This window comes from Brachypodium distachyon, chromosome 4, assembly GCF_000005505.3.
Source record: "Brachypodium distachyon strain Bd21 chromosome 4, Brachypodium_distachyon_v3.0, whole genome shotgun sequence".
In the NCBI taxonomy this organism is placed as follows: domain Eukaryota; kingdom Viridiplantae; phylum Streptophyta; class Magnoliopsida; order Poales; family Poaceae; genus Brachypodium; species Brachypodium distachyon.
In genome coordinates, this window is record NC_016134.3 from 16,377,193 (window position 1) to 16,395,240 (window position 18,048).

Below are 18,048 nucleotides of genomic sequence, written 5' to 3' on the forward strand. Positions count from 1 at the left end.
ACACTATGTGCACACCACTACATTGCCGCATGATGCATATGATGATGTGAGTGAGGAAATTCTCCTCCCGTAACAACACCCGCATCCAGCTGCCCCTCCATGGCAGTCGCACTCTCCATGGCATAACGCTGGTGAACCTGTTCCCGTTTAGATCGGTCATAGGGCAACTCCGACAGGACCCTGAAGGTGTGTTCTGTCATGGGGCACAAGCTGGAACCTGCCCAGACATTCGGAGCTCGTAGGAGAAGGTGTTTTTGCATACTTGCACGTACCTGATGCTCTGGAAAACTGGGAAAGGATCCCATCGGAGAAGGAGCTCTTGCTGAGGTCAATGGTGTGGAGCATGGATAGAATGCAGTGGGTGGTAGGTCATCGGAGATGAGGGTGTCGAAGAGTGCAAAGAAGATAAGCGGCAGGAGTGCACAAGGAAGAGGAACGGCAGGAGTGCTGACACAACGAGGAAGAGGGTCCTAGACACGTGGCCGGTCACGAAGGAGAGGAAGGTGAGGGAAATGGTTGTTGCCTTCTCAGACAAGAAGGATTTCTTTTACGGGCGCTAGAGGGACGAGCTAGATACCTTTTCTATATGACGAGAGCTAGAGAATTTGAATGACCCTGTCATATCCTTTTTTCGGTAAAACCGAGTCTCTTCTTTTTTATTCCTAGCAGCTAGCATCTCCGGTCTATCTACCTCCAGCACCGCTCATGAAGTACTTGATCAGTTTCAATCCTCTTTTGTCTTGCAATCGCAAAGTGGTGGGAAAAAAATTGTATTTCGTTCACCTTGTCGTAGCCAATTGTCTCTGCCTCGCTGGAGCCATGCTACTTCTTCTTGTTCAAATAGGTTCTCGAGCAGCATTCAAATTGACTTCCCCCTCAAGTCATCCATCGAGCTAAAATGGGTGGTTGGTGGTGTTTGCACTAGGCTACGCGAAGCCAAGAGATAGGTGAGAGCGGCAGAAGGGAAATCGTCCTAAATGCTTGAGGGTTAACATGAGGGTATCCAGGGGAGAGGGAGACGACATGACCGCCTCGTCGGTGAAGTCCTATGAGGCGAAGAAGCGGGACTCTACAAGGGCGGAGAGCGCATGTCGGGCCGCTTGAAGAGCAATGTAGTCCACCGAGTGAAGCGTCACCATTGCTAGTGAGAAGAGCAGCAATGTCGCGACAAGGATGATGAGAGGGGGGATGAGCTAAGTAGGTCAATCACGTTTCAATGGAACTCGACATAAAACTGGGACCACGTGGTAATGGTTTTTTATTAGAGAGTGGGATGTGCTTTGAGAAAGACCAAGATGTTGGTCATGTGCAACAAGTATTTCAATGCGGTGGTTTTTTGCGGTTTACTCAAAATGTTGCTGAAAAGAATCTACCACGAGGCTATATGTTCTTTTTTTTGTCGATGGAGAGGCCGTTCTTGAAAGAAAATATCGCGTGCATCGTTGTTTCACATTAGAGGACCACAAAGTCTAAGTAAAAAGACACGTGACCGTGCCTCTTCCTCCCGAGGAGCTGACACATCCAACCCATTGCATCTCACGCCAATTCACAATGTACATAGAAAGACTAGGAAATTCAGATTTTATTTTACCAATGGTCCCACTTTCAGCGATGCCCCACCACTGTAGCAAAACAACAAAACAAACATCGGTAGGCCGTGACAACATGTCCATATGAAGTTAGGCCCCTACACTATGGATTAACTAGGTTTCTACTAGTTTCACATGTATCTTACATTTGAAAATGTCTAAAACCCCAAATTCGGTTGACATCTTGCGCAGAGTGAGTTTGCATTTGAATTTTGTGAGATAGACCATGACGTCAACTTCCACGAATTCTTACGGCGGTTACTTTTCCTTGGAGATTTTAACGGCAGTTAGTTGCTTGCTAGAGTCCCGAAACGGAACCACTCCCTCCGTAAAGAAAAAGAGAGGATCGAAATCAGCCTTCCCTTCCAAAAACTCAAGTCCTCCATACCGCAACCCGTACCTCCCCAAAACCGGCGGCCACTCTCCTCCCCCCTCCTCCCCCACACCCCGCCTCCAATCTGCTTCCGCCTCGCCGCATCCTCTCCGTGCCCGCCCCAGCCGTCGCCGACCCCGTCCGCCGCTTCCCCGGCCGCTGTTTTCACCGACGCGGGGCGCCGGCATGACTACGACGACTCCCGCCCCTCTCGAGGTACGCGCGCATGCACGCTCCCCCTCGTCGCCATTGGCCGATCTCCCCTCCCAGCGGCCTCACTTCACCGTGGCCCCTGCCCCGGGCGTCCCCCGATCGGGCGGTGCTGCTGCTCCGACTCTAGGGTTTATGCCCCCCCGCGGCCGGATCTAACCCGACTTCCCGTTGCTTCTCCTCACTTGCAGCAGGAGGACGAGGAGATGCTCGTGCCCCACCAGGAGGTCGCCGCCGTCGCCGCTGACGCTGCCCAGCCCATGGAAGGTACTGTGTGCGTCCCCCCTAGTTGTACCTCGCTTGCTGCTTTGCTTCTCCCTGATTAGAAGTGTGATTCGGGAATGTGTGGGGCTGGGTATGTATGCCTGTTCCGCTTGGGTGGTTCATAATGCGGGGCGTTTGGTGTCTGTTGTGGCAGTGGTGGCGCAGACAGAGGCGGTAAGCACAGCTGATAGCCAGCCACCGGAGGACCCGCAGACGTCCCGTTTCACTTGGACAATCCAGAATTTTACCAGGCTCATCGGGAAGAAGCACTACTCAGATGTGTTTGTCGTCGGCGGGTACAAATGGTGAGTGTTTGGTCTCTTCAATTATTATGCTAGCTGCAGCTGCAGATTTTTTCCCGGAATGCTTTGAGTATCCTAAGGTCGGTGGCTTTCATGCAGGCGCGTTCTTATTTTCCCCAAGGGGAATAACGTGGAGCACTTGTCAATGTACTTGGACGTTGCCGACTCGGCTAACCTCCCGTATGGTTGGAGCCGCTCCGCTCAATTTAGCTTGGCAATTGTGAACCAGATCGATCAGAAGTATACGACACGAAAAGGTGTGTTCTTTCTCCATGCTGTCCACGACTCTGCATTACATAAGTTTGCACTAAAGCAACACATGATTAACTCTAGAATAAAAGTGTGTTTGGACTATTCTAGTATCCAACAAACTGCCTCACTGTTATCTTGACAGTGTATGCAAAAACTATCCCTTGTGTTCTTAAACAGTAAAAAGTTGTTTATCTTATAAACACTAACATGTGGGGGTGGCTTTCCATACCCATTTATTGTCATTAGAACTTTGCTCTTTTGTTAGGTTCTGTGATGGCCAGCTCTAGTAGGCAATATCTACGGCACACATTTACACACGAAAGCACTCGTCTTCAAGGAAACAAGGGCCTCACTAGCATATAAAAGCTTGTTTAGGTTCTGTGATGGCGATCTCTAGTAGGAAATATCTACGACACACATTTACACACAAAAGCACTTGTCTTCAAGGAAACAAGGTGCGAATGAGCCCTTGGCGTAATGGTCAAGGGAACAACTCTAGTAGCACTCCTCAGGTCCTGAGTTCGACTCCTTGTGGGAGCAAATTTCAGGCTGGGGTTAAAAAATCCTCTCGTCTGGCCCCACGCCTTAAGCACAGGCCTGCGGCCCGCCCGCTCTCACATGGGCTTTGGTGCCGCTGTGTATGGTGTGGGGCAGGGGTTCGGGGGTTCCTCGACCTGCGTGAGAAGGTCTTCTTCTTAATGCAAATGTCTGGGTGGTGGCTTACCCCTTTGCATGTCGAGGTTTTTTTCAAGGAAACAAGGGCCTCCCTAGCATAAAAAAGCAATTGTTCTTAGGCGCTGTCCTGAGTTGAACAATGATTTTTTCATGGACTTGCAGTTTAGTTTTGTTTTTATCAGGTTTACTGATATAAGTCTCATTATTTATGTGGTACTCTGGCCACACATTTAGCTTCATTCCCCAAAAAGTCTGGGGTGTGACTTGTGAGCCCCATGCTTGCAAATGCCATGCCCCATGCCAGGTTCATTAAGACCGATGCATATTTGCACTTGATCTACTGATGCTGAGCATTGCTGCTTGATCTCCTTAATGTTTACCCATGGATAATAGTATCACTAATGCACTGTTGCTTCTCTGTCTGGCAGATACTCAACATCAATTTAGTGCTCGCGAGAGCGATTGGGGTTTCACATCTTTTATGCCTTTGAGTGAGCTATATGAGCCAAGTAGAGGATACCTTGTGAATGATACTATTGTTGTGGAGGCAGAGGTTGCTGTCCGTAAAATGGTTGACTATTGGACATATGACTCAAAAAAGGAAACAGGTTATGTTGGTCTGAAAAATCAAGGAGCTACATGTTATATGAATTCTCTTCTGCAAACATTGTACCACATACCATACTTCAGGAAGGTATGTGATCATGCATTATAACGCTCTAGGCACTATTATTTTCTGTACTAGTTGACTAACTGAGTTCTTCTCTCAGGCTGTCTATCATATGCCAACCACCGAAAATGACATGCCATCTGGAAGTATTCCCTTGGCGCTGCAGAGCCTCTTCTACAAGCTCCAGTACAGTGACAACAGTGTGGCTACAAAAGAGTTGACCAAATCTTTTGGATGGGACACATATGATTCCTTCATGCAGCATGATGTACAAGAGCTCAACAGAGTTCTCTGTGAGAAACTTGAAGATAAGATGAAGGTAACAAATCTAGTATAGACCTGCCTATATGGTGTACACTAGCTGCTATTAACTTTGCCTTCTCCCTAGGGAACTGTTGTAGAAGGAACAATCGAACAATTATTTGAAGGTCACCACATTAATTACATCGAGTGTATAAACGTGGACTATAAATCCAACAGGAAGGAGTCTTTTTATGGTACGTAACTACGCATTTTCTTGTTACCAGGTTCACATTAGTTGTGTTTCGTTCTTTATAGCCGATGTAATAATGCTGTACAACGGTCTTGCAGACCTTCAACTTGATGTTAAAGGTTGTCGTGATGTGTATGCATCGTTTGACAAATATGTTGAAGTTGAGCGTCTTGAGGGTGATAACAAGTACCATGCAGAGAACCATGGTTTACAGGTACAGACACCACATATTCTCCTCTCCATTAAGCAAACAAACTAAAACTCGAGTTGGTGCTTTTGTGAAGATCTTGATTTGAATTGTCTCGTGAATCTTTTCAGCTAAATGAAATCTGTATACCATACACTATTTCTTGCTTTAATGAAGATTTATTGGAATTGTGTCGTTTATTGTTCAAATATGGGAAATCTGCATGCCACACAGTCCATCCATTCAGAAATAGACGACATTTTTCTATTTTAGAAACATGCATTCAGACTGATTAGTAATATAGAAAAAGTTACTTAGATTGTTCCCGTGCAAATACTATCAGTAGATTTTTCTTTTTCTCTCCATAATATTGCTATATCCCTACATTTGTAAATACGAAATAGCCAGCGCTTAGGACATTGATAATCTCTACATAACATTGATCGTCACTTTTTGTATGAGTAAGTATGAATTGTAAATGTTATGATATTATGAAAATCTTTCATGGTAAATCTAGTTACGCTATTTTCGTCCTACCGATGTAAATATTCACTGAAATGTATGTACCTTCCAACTGCTTGTGAAATGCAGTTTGTCTTCTATTTTTCCTATAGTTTTGGTATTGTCTTGGTGACTGAATTTGAATTTGATATCTCAGGATGCAAAAAAGGGTGTTCTCTTCCTCGATTTCCCCCCTGTTTTACAGCTTCAGTTGAAGCGTTTTGAGTACGACTATATGAGAGATACCATGGTTAAGGTTGGGACTGTCATGCCCTTGCATTTTCTTTACTTTATTGATTTACTTATATTTTCCATCTAATAATCATGTTATCATGTACATGTAATACCTGCTGTGCTGAAGGAACTTGGCACGTAATTTTGATATCATTTTTATGGAATATATTGGGATCCATGAGAATGACTACTGATTGCCATAGACATCTTCATATTGAAGCATTGAATTATTTCTCCATTTATGTTCCCCTATTACTGTAATAAATGCTTTCGAGCTACTTCCAGACAGGGCTGCCAATGTGCAGACTTCGAGTTAGGTCAGGTAGGCTCAGCTTGAGCCTGAAACTATATCAGAGTCGATCTTGAGCTTGGATTGGTAACTCGCATATATACACATATATGGGCATATTATAGGCTTGAATATACATGTGAATGGTCATATATACACATATATGGGCATATTATAGGCTTGAATATACATGTGAATGGTCATATATACACATATATGGGCATATTATAGGCTTGAATATACATGTGAATGGTCAATCGTGTATGCTAAAAATTATGCTTTAGTTTACATGTATGGCTGAGCCTAACTGAAATAAGCTTGGCCAAGCTCGAGCTTGTGCTTACTAATGTTTTCAGCTGAGCCTGGCTTGAGTCTGTACGAGAAACTGAACACATGGTACATGAGCTAAACTGTGTGTTCCTGGTCTAAGTCGTGGTGGTACCAAAAGCTCTAGGTTATCACCACACCCAACTGATTGATGGCTATATTGTTCTTTTCCTTGGATAACTTAGGGGTATATCTTAAAATTCCATTTGTGGACAAACTTACACAATTTATGTTAGTGTTGGATTGCTATTTTAATGACTCTAGATGGATCTGAGAATCTTCTGTTAATTAATGTATCTATTGACACGCAGAATAGTTTTGATGTTGATCATGAATAGTACAGGAATTGTTTCGTTCTTCAGCTAGTTGAGTTGTCCCGTTGCGAATGGTCTAAATAATCTTCAATCACTTGAAAGTGAAGAAAATACGTGGCTAACTAGCTATTATCTCCTGTCCACATGTTTAAAAATTGACTTTCCGGTTCTAAGCTTGGCATTTCTGCCATTTATGCCTGCCCGTGCAGATTAATGACCGCTATGAGTTCCCTTTGCAACTTGATCTGGATAGAGATGATGGCAAGTATCTTGCTCCAGATGCAGATAGAAGTATAAGAAACCTTTATACTCTTCACAGGTGATCACCTTTTTTTTGTTACGCATATCATTTGTCGTAAGTGGTAAACTGAATTGTTTGAAGTCAAGTAATCTGTCTGTAACATGTTTCTAAAGGTTTCTTATGGTAGTTTGAGGATTTAAATTACAAGACACATTCTAGCAGCAGTATCCATTTTTTACCTCTAGATGTTTTGCATGAGCATGGGCTACTGGTTGCTATGCCTCAGTGGGCAAAAACTCAAAGAAAGGCAGTTGTTTGGTATGATGCAAACATATTCCTGGGCAAGTTTCATACATAACTTAATTAATCTGCAAGAATCTGTCAACTGAATCTACTCCCGAGAATTTGGCAGCCACAATATTAGCAAAAATGAAACCAAAATCTTGTGTCATTTGGATTTCAGATTTGTTAACAATGTTTGTGAAAATTCATTTATGCGAATTTTATAAATACAAATTCTGAGTTATGGGTTTGGATATTTAGTGAAAACCTTGTGGCAGTGCTTTGTCATAAAAAAAGACATCAATCTTGATTCTGAACCAAAAGTTGTTCGAATAGTTATATGCTACCCGAACAAAACATGATTTTAAGTATCTTAACAAAATCTGGTTTGGATGAACCCTGGTATCCGGACAATCCCTTGATTTATTTAGTATTACCTACTTTCTTGCAGACCATCTTTTTTTTGCTTAATAATAGTGCCCAAATATGGGTCAGTTTTTTGCTTCATGGATTTTCCTTCTGCACTAACTCTGTTTATCTGGTTTCTCAGTGTTCTTGTTCATAGTGGAGGAGTACATGGTGGTCACTATTACGCATTCATACGACCAACTCTAGCAGATCAATGGTTGTTTTTCTAATGACTTCTTTGGTCTCTAGTACCACAATTTACTCAATTTATTGCTCCTCTTGTTCTTATGCATAACGCTTAATGTTAGCTGAATAAACACGTGGGATGAAATTATTGCCTGGCATTCTGTAATTGACAACAGAAATTAGCTTACTAGGAACTGTGTCTGTTAGACTTTTTGCTACCATTCTCAGCTAGTTTGTAATTTTATGCACATATATGTTAATTGGAGTAAATTGCCCTCTTTAAATCTTCCACATGATAGTTCATAAAAAAGTTGGTTCTGGGGTTTCCTGTTAGCAACCATGACTAGTCCGCTACCACCGACTTTATTGGTTTTGTCTAGAACACATAGTCATCACTTGTTTCATTAGTCTTGGTGTATGAAATTCTCTTAGCACCCAGACATCTTTTAAACTTATAGTAGAGACTATGGTACCCTCCATTAGACATTGGTAAGGTGTAGTTTTGAGATACTGGGAGTGGATGCCAGCTTAGGAAGTAATCACGCTGCAACAATAGCTGCAACTTGCATATGAATCAGTTCTACATATCTTTTGAGAAAAAAGGCAACACCATATGTTAACCAATAAAATAACCGTCGATAATTGTAATACCCTCTTATTTGTAACTGATGCTGAAATTATTGTTGCCTTTTGGTGCAGTAAACTATTGTTGTGTCGCTGCCAATGTGCATACTGTGTTAATGTGCAATTCTATATGAGTAACACAGTACTGTGCACACTTCACATAAAATTTTTGCTGCCGCCATAGGAGTTGAAATTTAGAGATAAGAATAGTTTTTGCCAAGAATACAGGAGACCTCTATATCTCATTAAATAGACGAAAGCAGTTTTAGACTGTTGAGTTTCCTTGTTAGCTGGGTTTATTTCCTTATAGATATATTCAATGTATTAGAGGTAAGTTTGCTTAGATGCCTGATGAGTGGATGAAAATTTTATTAGTAATTTGGTACTGTATCCAATTTGGCTTATGAGCCATACTATGAATTAAGCTTTGCTCTTCAAGATTAATGGAGATATCCAAAGTTGCATATAGAGGAATTAAGCTTATGAGCCATACTATGAAACTTTGGGAGATACTGATTGAACATCGCTTGAGTAGAGCGACGAATGTCACTAGAAACCAATTTGGCTTTATGCTTTTCCTCCCAAGAGTTATATTCCATGTATTGTCAACCAAGGTCTACATAAGTATGTTTGGGATCTCTTCATCTTTGCAAATAGTTTCCATTTGTTGACGCAATTTGGAAACATTATTATGTGTACCAGGTATAAATTTGATGATGAGCGCGTAACAAAAGAAGATACTAAGAAGGCATTCGAAGAGCAATATGGCGGTGAGGAAGAGGTATGCCCAGTTTCATATTGATATTGAACAGTAAACGTTTGTGCCGCTTATCAGCTATCACCATATCTACATCTCTTTGGATTGAGCAGTTACCTCAAATAAACCCTGGATTCAACAACACACCATTTAAATTCACGAAGTATTCAAATGCCTACATGCTTGTATACATCCGTGAGAGTGACAAAGAGAAAATAATGTGTAATGTTGACGAGAAAGACATTGCTGAGCATTTAAGGGTATGTAGAGTTCTATATTTGTCCTTATTTTAATACAACCATTTTGTCGCGATATATTGTGGTTGATGAACTGTGGATAATAACAGATAAGATTGAAGAAAGAGCAAGAAGAGAAAGAACATAAGAAGAAAGAAAAAGCTGAAGCTCATCTCTATACCATCATAAAGGTCAGGTTTTGTTTATTGTGGCGTTCATTACAACTTGGATGATCTTGGCAAGTTTGTTGTTGAACTTGTTTTGTGAAACTGTATCCAGATAGCTCGAGATGAGGATTTGAAGGAGCAAACTGGTAAAGATATATATTTTGATCTGGTGGACCATGAAAAAGTCCGTAGCTTCCGAATACAGAAGCAATTGCCATTTAATACTTTCAAGGTAATATGTCGATGGAATCCCTATGCGAGTTGTTGGTTCTAAAGCTCTGAATACTAAAAGTTGTATGACACGATAGATATGTTAAGTTAACTTGTAATCTAACTGCTATTAACTGTTCAATAGGAGGAAATAGCGAAGGAGTATGGTATCCCAGTACAGTTTCAGCGCTTCTGGTTGTGGGCTAAAAGGCAAAACCATACATACCGGCCGAATCGTCCGTTGACTCCTCATGAAGAAACACAATCTGTAAGTTCAGAAATTTAATTTAATTTATTATTTCATTTTTTTCCTTTTTGGTTGGCTTAGGTCCAGTTGACCTTTGCTTATACTCTCTTTCTCATTGAAGTATACGAAAAAAAAGGTTGAGCTAGATTTGCTATCAGTGGCTTAGTGCTGCATGTTTGTGACTTGGTATAAAGCTACTACCAAGGAACAACATAAACAATGTGTGCATCTTGTCATTTTTAAGGATTGTCTCAACTTCCAAATTCTGCCTTTGTTGGTTTTACCATAGACCAAACTTCAAAATTTTGGAGAGTTGCTGGAGTGTGTAGTGTACAGATACGTTTTTTTTTAAAGAAGTCCATTTTACCCCCTCAACTTTTCGCGAAGTCCAAAACTCGTTCACCTGACCCCCCCCCCCCCCCTTCCCACTGGCTGTATTTGCTGGATGTTTCGGTTCTCAGGACGCCACTGTGGCGAGTTGACTCCCTTTACCACCATGCTGGCCAAATGTAGGGGGGGTCATCTTCCCCGGCGTGCTCTTTCCCCTGTCTCTTCTCCCATTTCCCCCAATATCGCTGTTGCTCCCCCGCTTGAAGCCTAGAGGCAGATCCGTGCTCGCAGCCGCCAATTGTCAAATTTGGCTGTAGTGAAGCCACCACATCATATCCGTAGCGGCGCCGACCTATCCCCTCTCTCCCTCCTCCTCTGCCGTGCATACGCGAAGCTCCACCATCACAACAGAGCAGAACAGCAAAGAGGTGCTACGACGCTGACTTTGCTGGAAAACTGAGCAGAACAGGTCTGCATTCATCTTCCTGGCAGCCGCTGGGAGTCCAATCGCCGCCACCTTGCCCAATCAAGCCTGTGAGAACATGTAGAGAAGTTTGGCGGCCGAACGTGCAGTGCCATCGCCTGCTGTTCTGGGCTTCTAGGGGCTAGGGAAAGGAGAGAAAAAAAGAGAAAGTGAGAGCACCAGTGGGCAGGGGTCATGTATCGGCATAGCTGTCGGTCAGAACAGTCAATTCACCACCATGGCATCCTGAGAACGCCCACAAATACAGCCTCCTGGTGGTGTGTGTGTGTGTGGGGGGGGGGGCTGTCGGATGAACGGGTTTCAGAGGTGGGTGGGGGTTGTATTTTGCCCGGTGTTGACGTTAGGGTGTCACTTCTTGAAAAAGGAGTCTTTTCTATGACTGTGCTTTTTTATATGTGTGTCTGCAAATTGATTGTGCTAAGCTGGTTACTCTCTAAAATCATCTCAGTAGTCCATTCCAGTGTGCTTAATTGCTTAGATGACCCTAGGAAGATTTGTGAAAAAAAACATGGAGTCCTGTTATGTTACCTCTCTATCATTTATACGTCAAGATTCCCATTACTATCTTTCCTACTGCACAGGTGGGGCAACTGAGGGAGATATCAAATAAGGCACAGAATGCTGAGCTCAAGCTTTTCTTGGAAGTGGAATTTGGACTGGTAATGATATTCTAGAGTTGTGCTTGTTTCCATTTCTGTTTGCTTCTTATTTTATAGCCAGGTGCAGGATATTTAACCAACTATTTCTCATTACTCTTTTAGGATCTGCAGCCCCTCCCTCCTCCTGAGAAGAGCAAGGAAGATATTCTTCTCTTTTTCAAACTCTACAACCCCGAAAAGGAAACGCTTTGGTACGTGATCTATTTGAGTTGACCACTTCATCATCATTTCGTATATATCACTATAAATTTCTTTATGCTGACGCGTGACATTCTTCCATCGGTTTAGTTTTGTGGGGAGGCTCTTCGTAAAGGCCTTGGGGAAACCTTCAGATATCCTGAGAAAACTAAATGAAATGGCTGGGTTCACGCCAGATGAAGAGATCGAGCTGTACGAGGCAAGAGTTAAATTGATTATTTGATATATCTACCTCTGCTATGCTGCATCAGTCATTTTAGTGGGTTAGTTAAGTTATATGCTGATAACCTTACAAGGACGATTGTCCTTAATTTGTTTTCCATTGTTGCATGCAGGAAATTAAGTTTGAGCCAAATGTGATGTGCGAACATATTGACAAGAAACTTACTTTCCGTTCTTGCCAGGTTTGTCACACATGTTTCTTATTTGAGAATGCAGACTTCAAGTCAAACTGTTACTGATTATTTCTCCAAATTTCATAATACTGTAGCTTGAAGATGGGGACATAGTCTGTTTCCAGAAATCACCTAAAGCAGATAGTGATACTCAAGTGCGCTATCCGGATGTTCCTTCATTTTTGGAGTATGTGCATAATAGGCAGGTATGGTGCATCACATGTCCAATTCAATTTCAACTCTTCATAGGTCCAAGGCTTTTCCGTTTTCTTCTATTTCCTGTTTATAAGCATTGTACACTTTGATGTCCAACGATGCTACTCCCTCTATTACCTAAAAGAGTGTTCATACAATTCCCCAAAGGACGGTGCCTCATTAATGTAGCAAATGAAAACCCTCTTTGGCTCTTTCTGTACCTTTGAGACTTCGGCATGCATGATTGGAAACCTATAGGAGGGTGCCTCATTTTGGACTTGCGATAAATTTGGATATTTTTAGGCGCCCTATGTTGGTCTCTCCCAGGAAATATTTTGAGTAACTTGTGGCTTTGTTCACTTGGACTATGGTATATAGTTGACTGCATGCTTCATTTTTACCCATGCATCCAATTGAACAATACCATTGTCAAGTTCCTTTAAGAATGTGCATCATTATTATTTTTGGAACGATCATTATAAAGCATGCAGTTTTCTGAACAGCAACTAATTGTCATGGTGTCTTGGTGAGGCCAGTCAATGTGTGCAATGCTGGAGTTGTCTATGCCCCCTAGTTAGGAAGGGTAGGGGAGGGGATGGTTGTGTATTAGGCTATTAGCAGACGTGGAAGGGGTAACTGCGATATGAAGGTGTCACCAGTGCCACAAAAAACAAATAGAAAAGGAATAAAATGGAATAAAATGGATGGTTCGGGCGTTAGGAACACACAGTTGGTGAGCTGGTGTTGTTGTGACAATAAGAGTCACGAGACTGCTTCAGGCCTACCTTCTTAAGGGTGGCGCCACTAAATTTTTCTTGTAGCTTTTGCTAACTATTAACCTTGTTGTCTTTTCTCCAATTTCTATTGGCTCTAAATAACTATTATGTTTACTGCAGGTTGTGCACTTTCGGTCTTTGGAGAAACCTAAGGATGACGATTTTTGTTTGGAATTGTAAGGGAGTTTACACAGCTTGTTTGTCTATTCATTCAAATTGTTAATTGATTAATTATCTCACATATGTTCTATTGATTCCCATGCCTTAAGGTCAAAGCTTCACACATATGATGATGTTGTTGAGAGAGTTGCCCGCCAGCTTGGGCTAGATGATCCAGCAAAAATTCGTCTTACATCCCATAACTGCTACTCACAGCAGCCTAAACCGCAACCCATCAGATATCGAGGCGTGGAGCATCTACTGGACATGCTCATCCACTATAATCAGGTCAACCTTTTCAGTTCTTTTTTTGGCCTATATGAGCATAGTTTCTGCATAACTAGAGTGTAAAAGGAATTTCTACTAAAGATACTGTCTATGTGATACAGACGTCCGACATCTTGTATTATGAAGTGTTGGATATTCCATTGCCGGAGTTGCAGTTCCTGAAAACCCTTAAAGTTGCATTCCATAGCGCTACAAAAGATGAGGTTTTGTTTTGTTGCAAATCATGTGTATCATTGCTATTTATCTTTGGCTGACAAATGCACATTCTTATGAGAGATTCTTTTTCTAGGTTGTCATTCACAGCATCAGGCTTCCTAAGAATAGCACCATTGCTGACGTGATTAATGACTTGAAGACCAAGGTAATTATTTTAACACATTTTTCAGTTCTTGCATGAGTCTTGTGTTCCACATTTAAACTATGGGAACCGAGATACACCATTGCATTCATAAGGAGTTCTTTTAAGGTGCACAGCTAACCTCGGGAGAGGAAAGGGGCATCGATAGACCATAGTCGTTCATCTTTGGAGGCTCATTAATATCATTACATCTGTTACGACAAATATTTTCATAATATTGTGATTTTATAAGTTTTTATCAAAATATGTATGTGAAAAGCAATTATCAAGGTTGCATGTTGGAGACTGCCCATTTCTATCAGAGGGAGTGTTAAACAATATTAGTTTCTTTCTTTATTCCCTATTCAATTTGGATGAGACTGCTACTTCAAGTTAGATGTGCAAAGAACTCTGCTGAAGTTTTGGTATTTAAGTCAAATTTGGTTTAAATACCAAACGCCAACAGATACTCCTCTTCCAAACCGGCCCCATGGGCTTCAGTAGAACTCTTGTTAAGGCAGGTCTGGTGATACTTACATTCATTCTCTTGAACACTGAAGTGATGGAACACATGGTCATGCTTATTGGATTTCTGGGTTATCATTTAAAACTTACCATCATCATTCACAAAAAGGGGAAGTTATCTCTTATTTTGACTGACATTGCCATCTAGTTGATGTGAAGTGGGTTATGATGTTTCTGCAGATGGTTTCTTCAATAAGAGTCATGTCTAAATCTTGTGTTATTAATCAACAGGTTGATCTATCCAGTCCCAGTGCTGAACTGCGCTTGCTAGAGGTCTTTTACCACAAGATCTATAAGGTGCTTATATTCAAACCATCAAATGGGCCCTTAAAAATTTTATCGAGAAGTTACATTGTTTACCCTGTTGGCATGGCTATTGCTAATTATGTTATTCATAGATCTTTCCACTTCATGAGAAAATTGAGAATATAAATGATCAGTACTGGACGCTGCGTGCTGAGGAGGTCTGTAATGATATTTTCTGTTGTACTTGGTTACTGTCATCTTGTAGTCTCTAAAGTCATCAAGTGGAGATATATGCTTTCTTTTTTTGTCGTCATATCTGCTTCTCCCTTTTGTCATAGATTCCGGAGGAGGAGAAAAATCCCAGTCCACACGATCGCTTAATTCATGTTTATCATTTCACTAAAGATCCTCTTCAGAATCAGGTATTTCCCTCTGATATGATCTTCATTCTTGTCTAGATCTAGTTTTATTGGAAGAGCTATTTATGATATGCTTATCCAATCAGTTGACACCGTTGTTGTGGCCATCAGCAGATTCAGAACTTTGGAGATCCTTTTTTTCTTGCTATCCATGAAGGTGAGACATTAGCACAAGTAAAGGAGCGCATAAAGAGAAAACTCCAAGTCGCTGATGAGGAATTCTCCAAGGTGATCATCCTCTTAATGGATTTTTATAGATTGGGCCACGTAAATACTGTTTTTTCCCATATGGATTTTGGCCTTGATGTTATGCTGATTTTGTAAATCTTTACGCTTACAAAGATCGAATTGGTGGTTTGTTCACCCTATCAAAACTACTCTCTAACTTAAGGCAATCAGCTAATCATTTGATTCACACCCATTCAATGTGGTATGTGTATCGTGATATTTTGATTATAGTTGATCGGTTTGACATATTTTTCAGATAATTCTTTTCTCTAATAAATCCATTCACACCCATTCAATTTGGTATGTGTATCACGATATTTTGGTTGTACTAGTTGATTGATATTTTTGGGATAATGTTTTTCTCAGATAAATATATTTTGAGAATTTTTGTTCAGCATAAAATTGAAAAATATAGCACATAAATATTTTAAATAAACTCAAGCATGTAATGTGTATTTTTTTAAATTCCTGTAGCAACGCATGTGCATTTAGCTAGTTAGATGCAAAATTTAGAACACCCATCTTGTGGTCAATAGATTGTGCTGTATTAAGCTGATAATAGTTCACATATCATACTGCACTCAAATCTCATTAGTAATTTTCCAAAAAAAAAGTCACGAACTATTGAATGGTGAAGCAATCATTATCTTATGGTATGGCTTGTATTGCTCGAGCTACCTCCATGTATGTTTTCATGGGGAGGAGTTTTTTTCGATGTTTCATCCCTGTTATGTTTGTACTCCTGTACTTTGTCTTTTATCTTGAGTTGCACTGCATTGTAATATCACTATATTGTACAACTACAAAACTGATATACCTAATTCATGCTTATGTGATCAGTGGAAATTTGCATTCGTGTCTATGAATCGGCCAGACTACCTCGAAGATTCAGATGTTGTATCTGCCCGCTTTCAGGTAAATTGTTGATTATTACCTACATGATTCTATATTTCTGCCTGTACATTTATTTCTTGTATGGTTTCTGACTCACTTTCATTATGGTTTGTACAGAGGAGAGATGTCTATGGAGCTTGGGAACAATATCTTGGGTTGGAGCACACTGATACTGCACCAAAAAGGGCCTACACAGCCAATCAGGTATGCTGTGAAATGAACTTAGTAAACTTTCTGATGTCAATTTTTACCTAATTCTGGCAGCCATGCTTGGGCCTAGATATGCTATAGCTATATTATGTTCTGGGCAACGGAGGGCGGACGTTTTTTTGCGAGTACAGGATATCGTGCAAGCCTTGCATTTTTCGTGGAACACGTTTATAAAAATCTTAATTCTGTCACTCATGCATGGGCATAGATATCCTGTAGCTATACTTTGTGGTCTTGCACCAGAGGGGTTCCTTGCGGTTACGGGATTTCATGCAGGCCTTTCACTGGACATGTTGAAGAAAAGCTTTGGTCCCACCTTATGTTCTCATTACATCGTTTATGTAGCTTACAGGGAAATGTGCCTTATACTTTGTTCTGGTGGTTTTATGTACCTGCAGAACCGTCACACACATGAGAAGCCAGTGAAAATTTACAATTGAGGTGTCTGTACGATTGTGAAGCTGGTCCCATGATGATGGCGTTGATATGAAAGTGGAAAAGGAGAAGCTGTTTATGGGGAATACGGACTGTAACAGGGGAAATCAACAAAATGTTTGGCCTTTGGGTGTCATGGCATATCTATCGCGTTTGCTACTGGTTGCTCTGGACATGTGCTCATGAAGCTGATTTTTTTCAAGATTTTTCATCTTGCATTCTGTGCAAGGGTGTATGCATATCTAGTTTCCTTAAGTTGAGTGTAAAGGCCAACCCCCTAGGGTAGATGTTGCTTCATTTCTAGAGCAAAATTGGGTACATAAGATTTTGGTAGGGGGCGTGTATACAGGGGTATAGTTCTGACTTGATATTGACATTTGTTGTAATCTAGTGGCACTGTAATACTGTATAATGGGTTTGTTCGTTTCAAATTTAGTGCCATAGAAATATGGGTGATAATTATTGCTGCAGTGGATCTAATCTGGAGTTCCATGATAGCGAGTGTAAGCATCGAAACCATTTTCATGTGTTTTTTTCCCCTTCAGTTCTCGACACACAATTATTTTCTGTAGGCCCCATTTGGCAGTGTAATACATTAGGTTGATCCTGCTGGGTTTGGTTTCTTTTACATACTCTGTTTCATAATTCCTGTCTCAAATTTGCCTAGAAATTGATGTATCTATTTCTAAAGTGTCTAGATACATGTAATATTTTGATAAAATTATGGAATGGAGGGAAAGAATTATAGAATGGAGGGATAAAATTATGGAATGGAGGGAAAGAATTATAGAATGGAGGGAGTAGGATTATATGTTTGATGTGACGAACTATTTCGTCATTTGTGACTGCGTTCCAACCTTGACCCATTTCTCAGGTGCGATATGTGTTCCAGAACATGCGGCATGCATGGGGAGACAATAATCCAGTAAAGTACATTTATTTTGATTGCCCAGTAAAGCAACGGTATAATTTAAAACCTTCCTCCGGCAATAGCCTAAGAAAACTTAATCTAGCAATTATCAATATCCATGATATAAAATCATGCAGTACTCCCTCCGATTCATATTAACTGTCGAAATAATATTACATGTATCTAGACGTTTTTTAGACATAAATACATTCATATTTGGCTAAATTTGAGACAGATAATATGGATCGGAAGGAGTAGCATATTTCTCGATGGATCTGCTGATATTGATATCTTGATGGATCTGCTGATATTGATTTGGTAG

General features: G+C 41.0%; 1 protein-coding gene across 2 annotated transcripts; it reads left to right on the forward strand.

The window, feature by feature from the left end:
• Positions 1–1,970: 1,970 nt before the first annotated feature.
• LOC100831891 (ubiquitin carboxyl-terminal hydrolase 12) lies at positions 1,971–17,423 on the forward strand. Of its 2 annotated transcripts, none has more exons than XM_010239316.3 (32): positions 1,971–2,178; positions 2,364–2,439; positions 2,591–2,741; positions 2,838–2,995; positions 4,094–4,359; positions 4,436–4,654; positions 4,724–4,832; positions 4,927–5,042; positions 5,674–5,772; positions 6,890–6,999; positions 7,754–7,828; positions 9,124–9,202; positions 9,292–9,438; positions 9,525–9,605; positions 9,694–9,813; positions 9,937–10,059; positions 11,434–11,511; positions 11,614–11,702; positions 11,800–11,908; positions 12,045–12,113; positions 12,200–12,310; positions 13,196–13,251; positions 13,345–13,522; positions 13,624–13,725; positions 13,812–13,883; positions 14,616–14,681; positions 14,783–14,848; positions 14,969–15,052; positions 15,161–15,277; positions 16,118–16,192; positions 16,289–16,375; positions 16,780–17,423. In XM_010239316.3, the coding sequence occupies exons 1-32, from the start codon at positions 2,149–2,151 to the stop codon at positions 16,819–16,821; spliced, it is 3,360 nt and encodes a 1,119-aa protein (XP_010237618.1). In that variant the 5' UTR covers positions 1,971–2,148; the 3' UTR covers positions 16,822–17,423. The 2 variants fall into 2 exon arrangements, with proteins under 2 accessions (XP_010237618.1, XP_003577433.1); XM_003577385.4 differs by having other exon boundaries at positions 15,164–15,277.
• Positions 17,424–18,048: the final 625 nt, after the last annotated feature.

Bases quoted from the DNA above. Each gene is read 5' to 3' on its own strand.
- LOC100831891 (XM_010239316.3), top strand. From the start codon at position 2,149: ATGACTACGACGACTCCCGCCCCTCTCGAG. The intron at 4,655-4,723 runs GTAACAAATCTA...CCTTCTCCCTAG, and splicing joins AACTTGAAGATAAGATGAAG to GGAACTGTTGTAGAAGGAAC. The intron at 5,043-5,673 runs GTACAGACACCA...TTGATATCTCAG, and splicing joins CAGAGAACCATGGTTTACAG to GATGCAAAAAAGGGTGTTCT.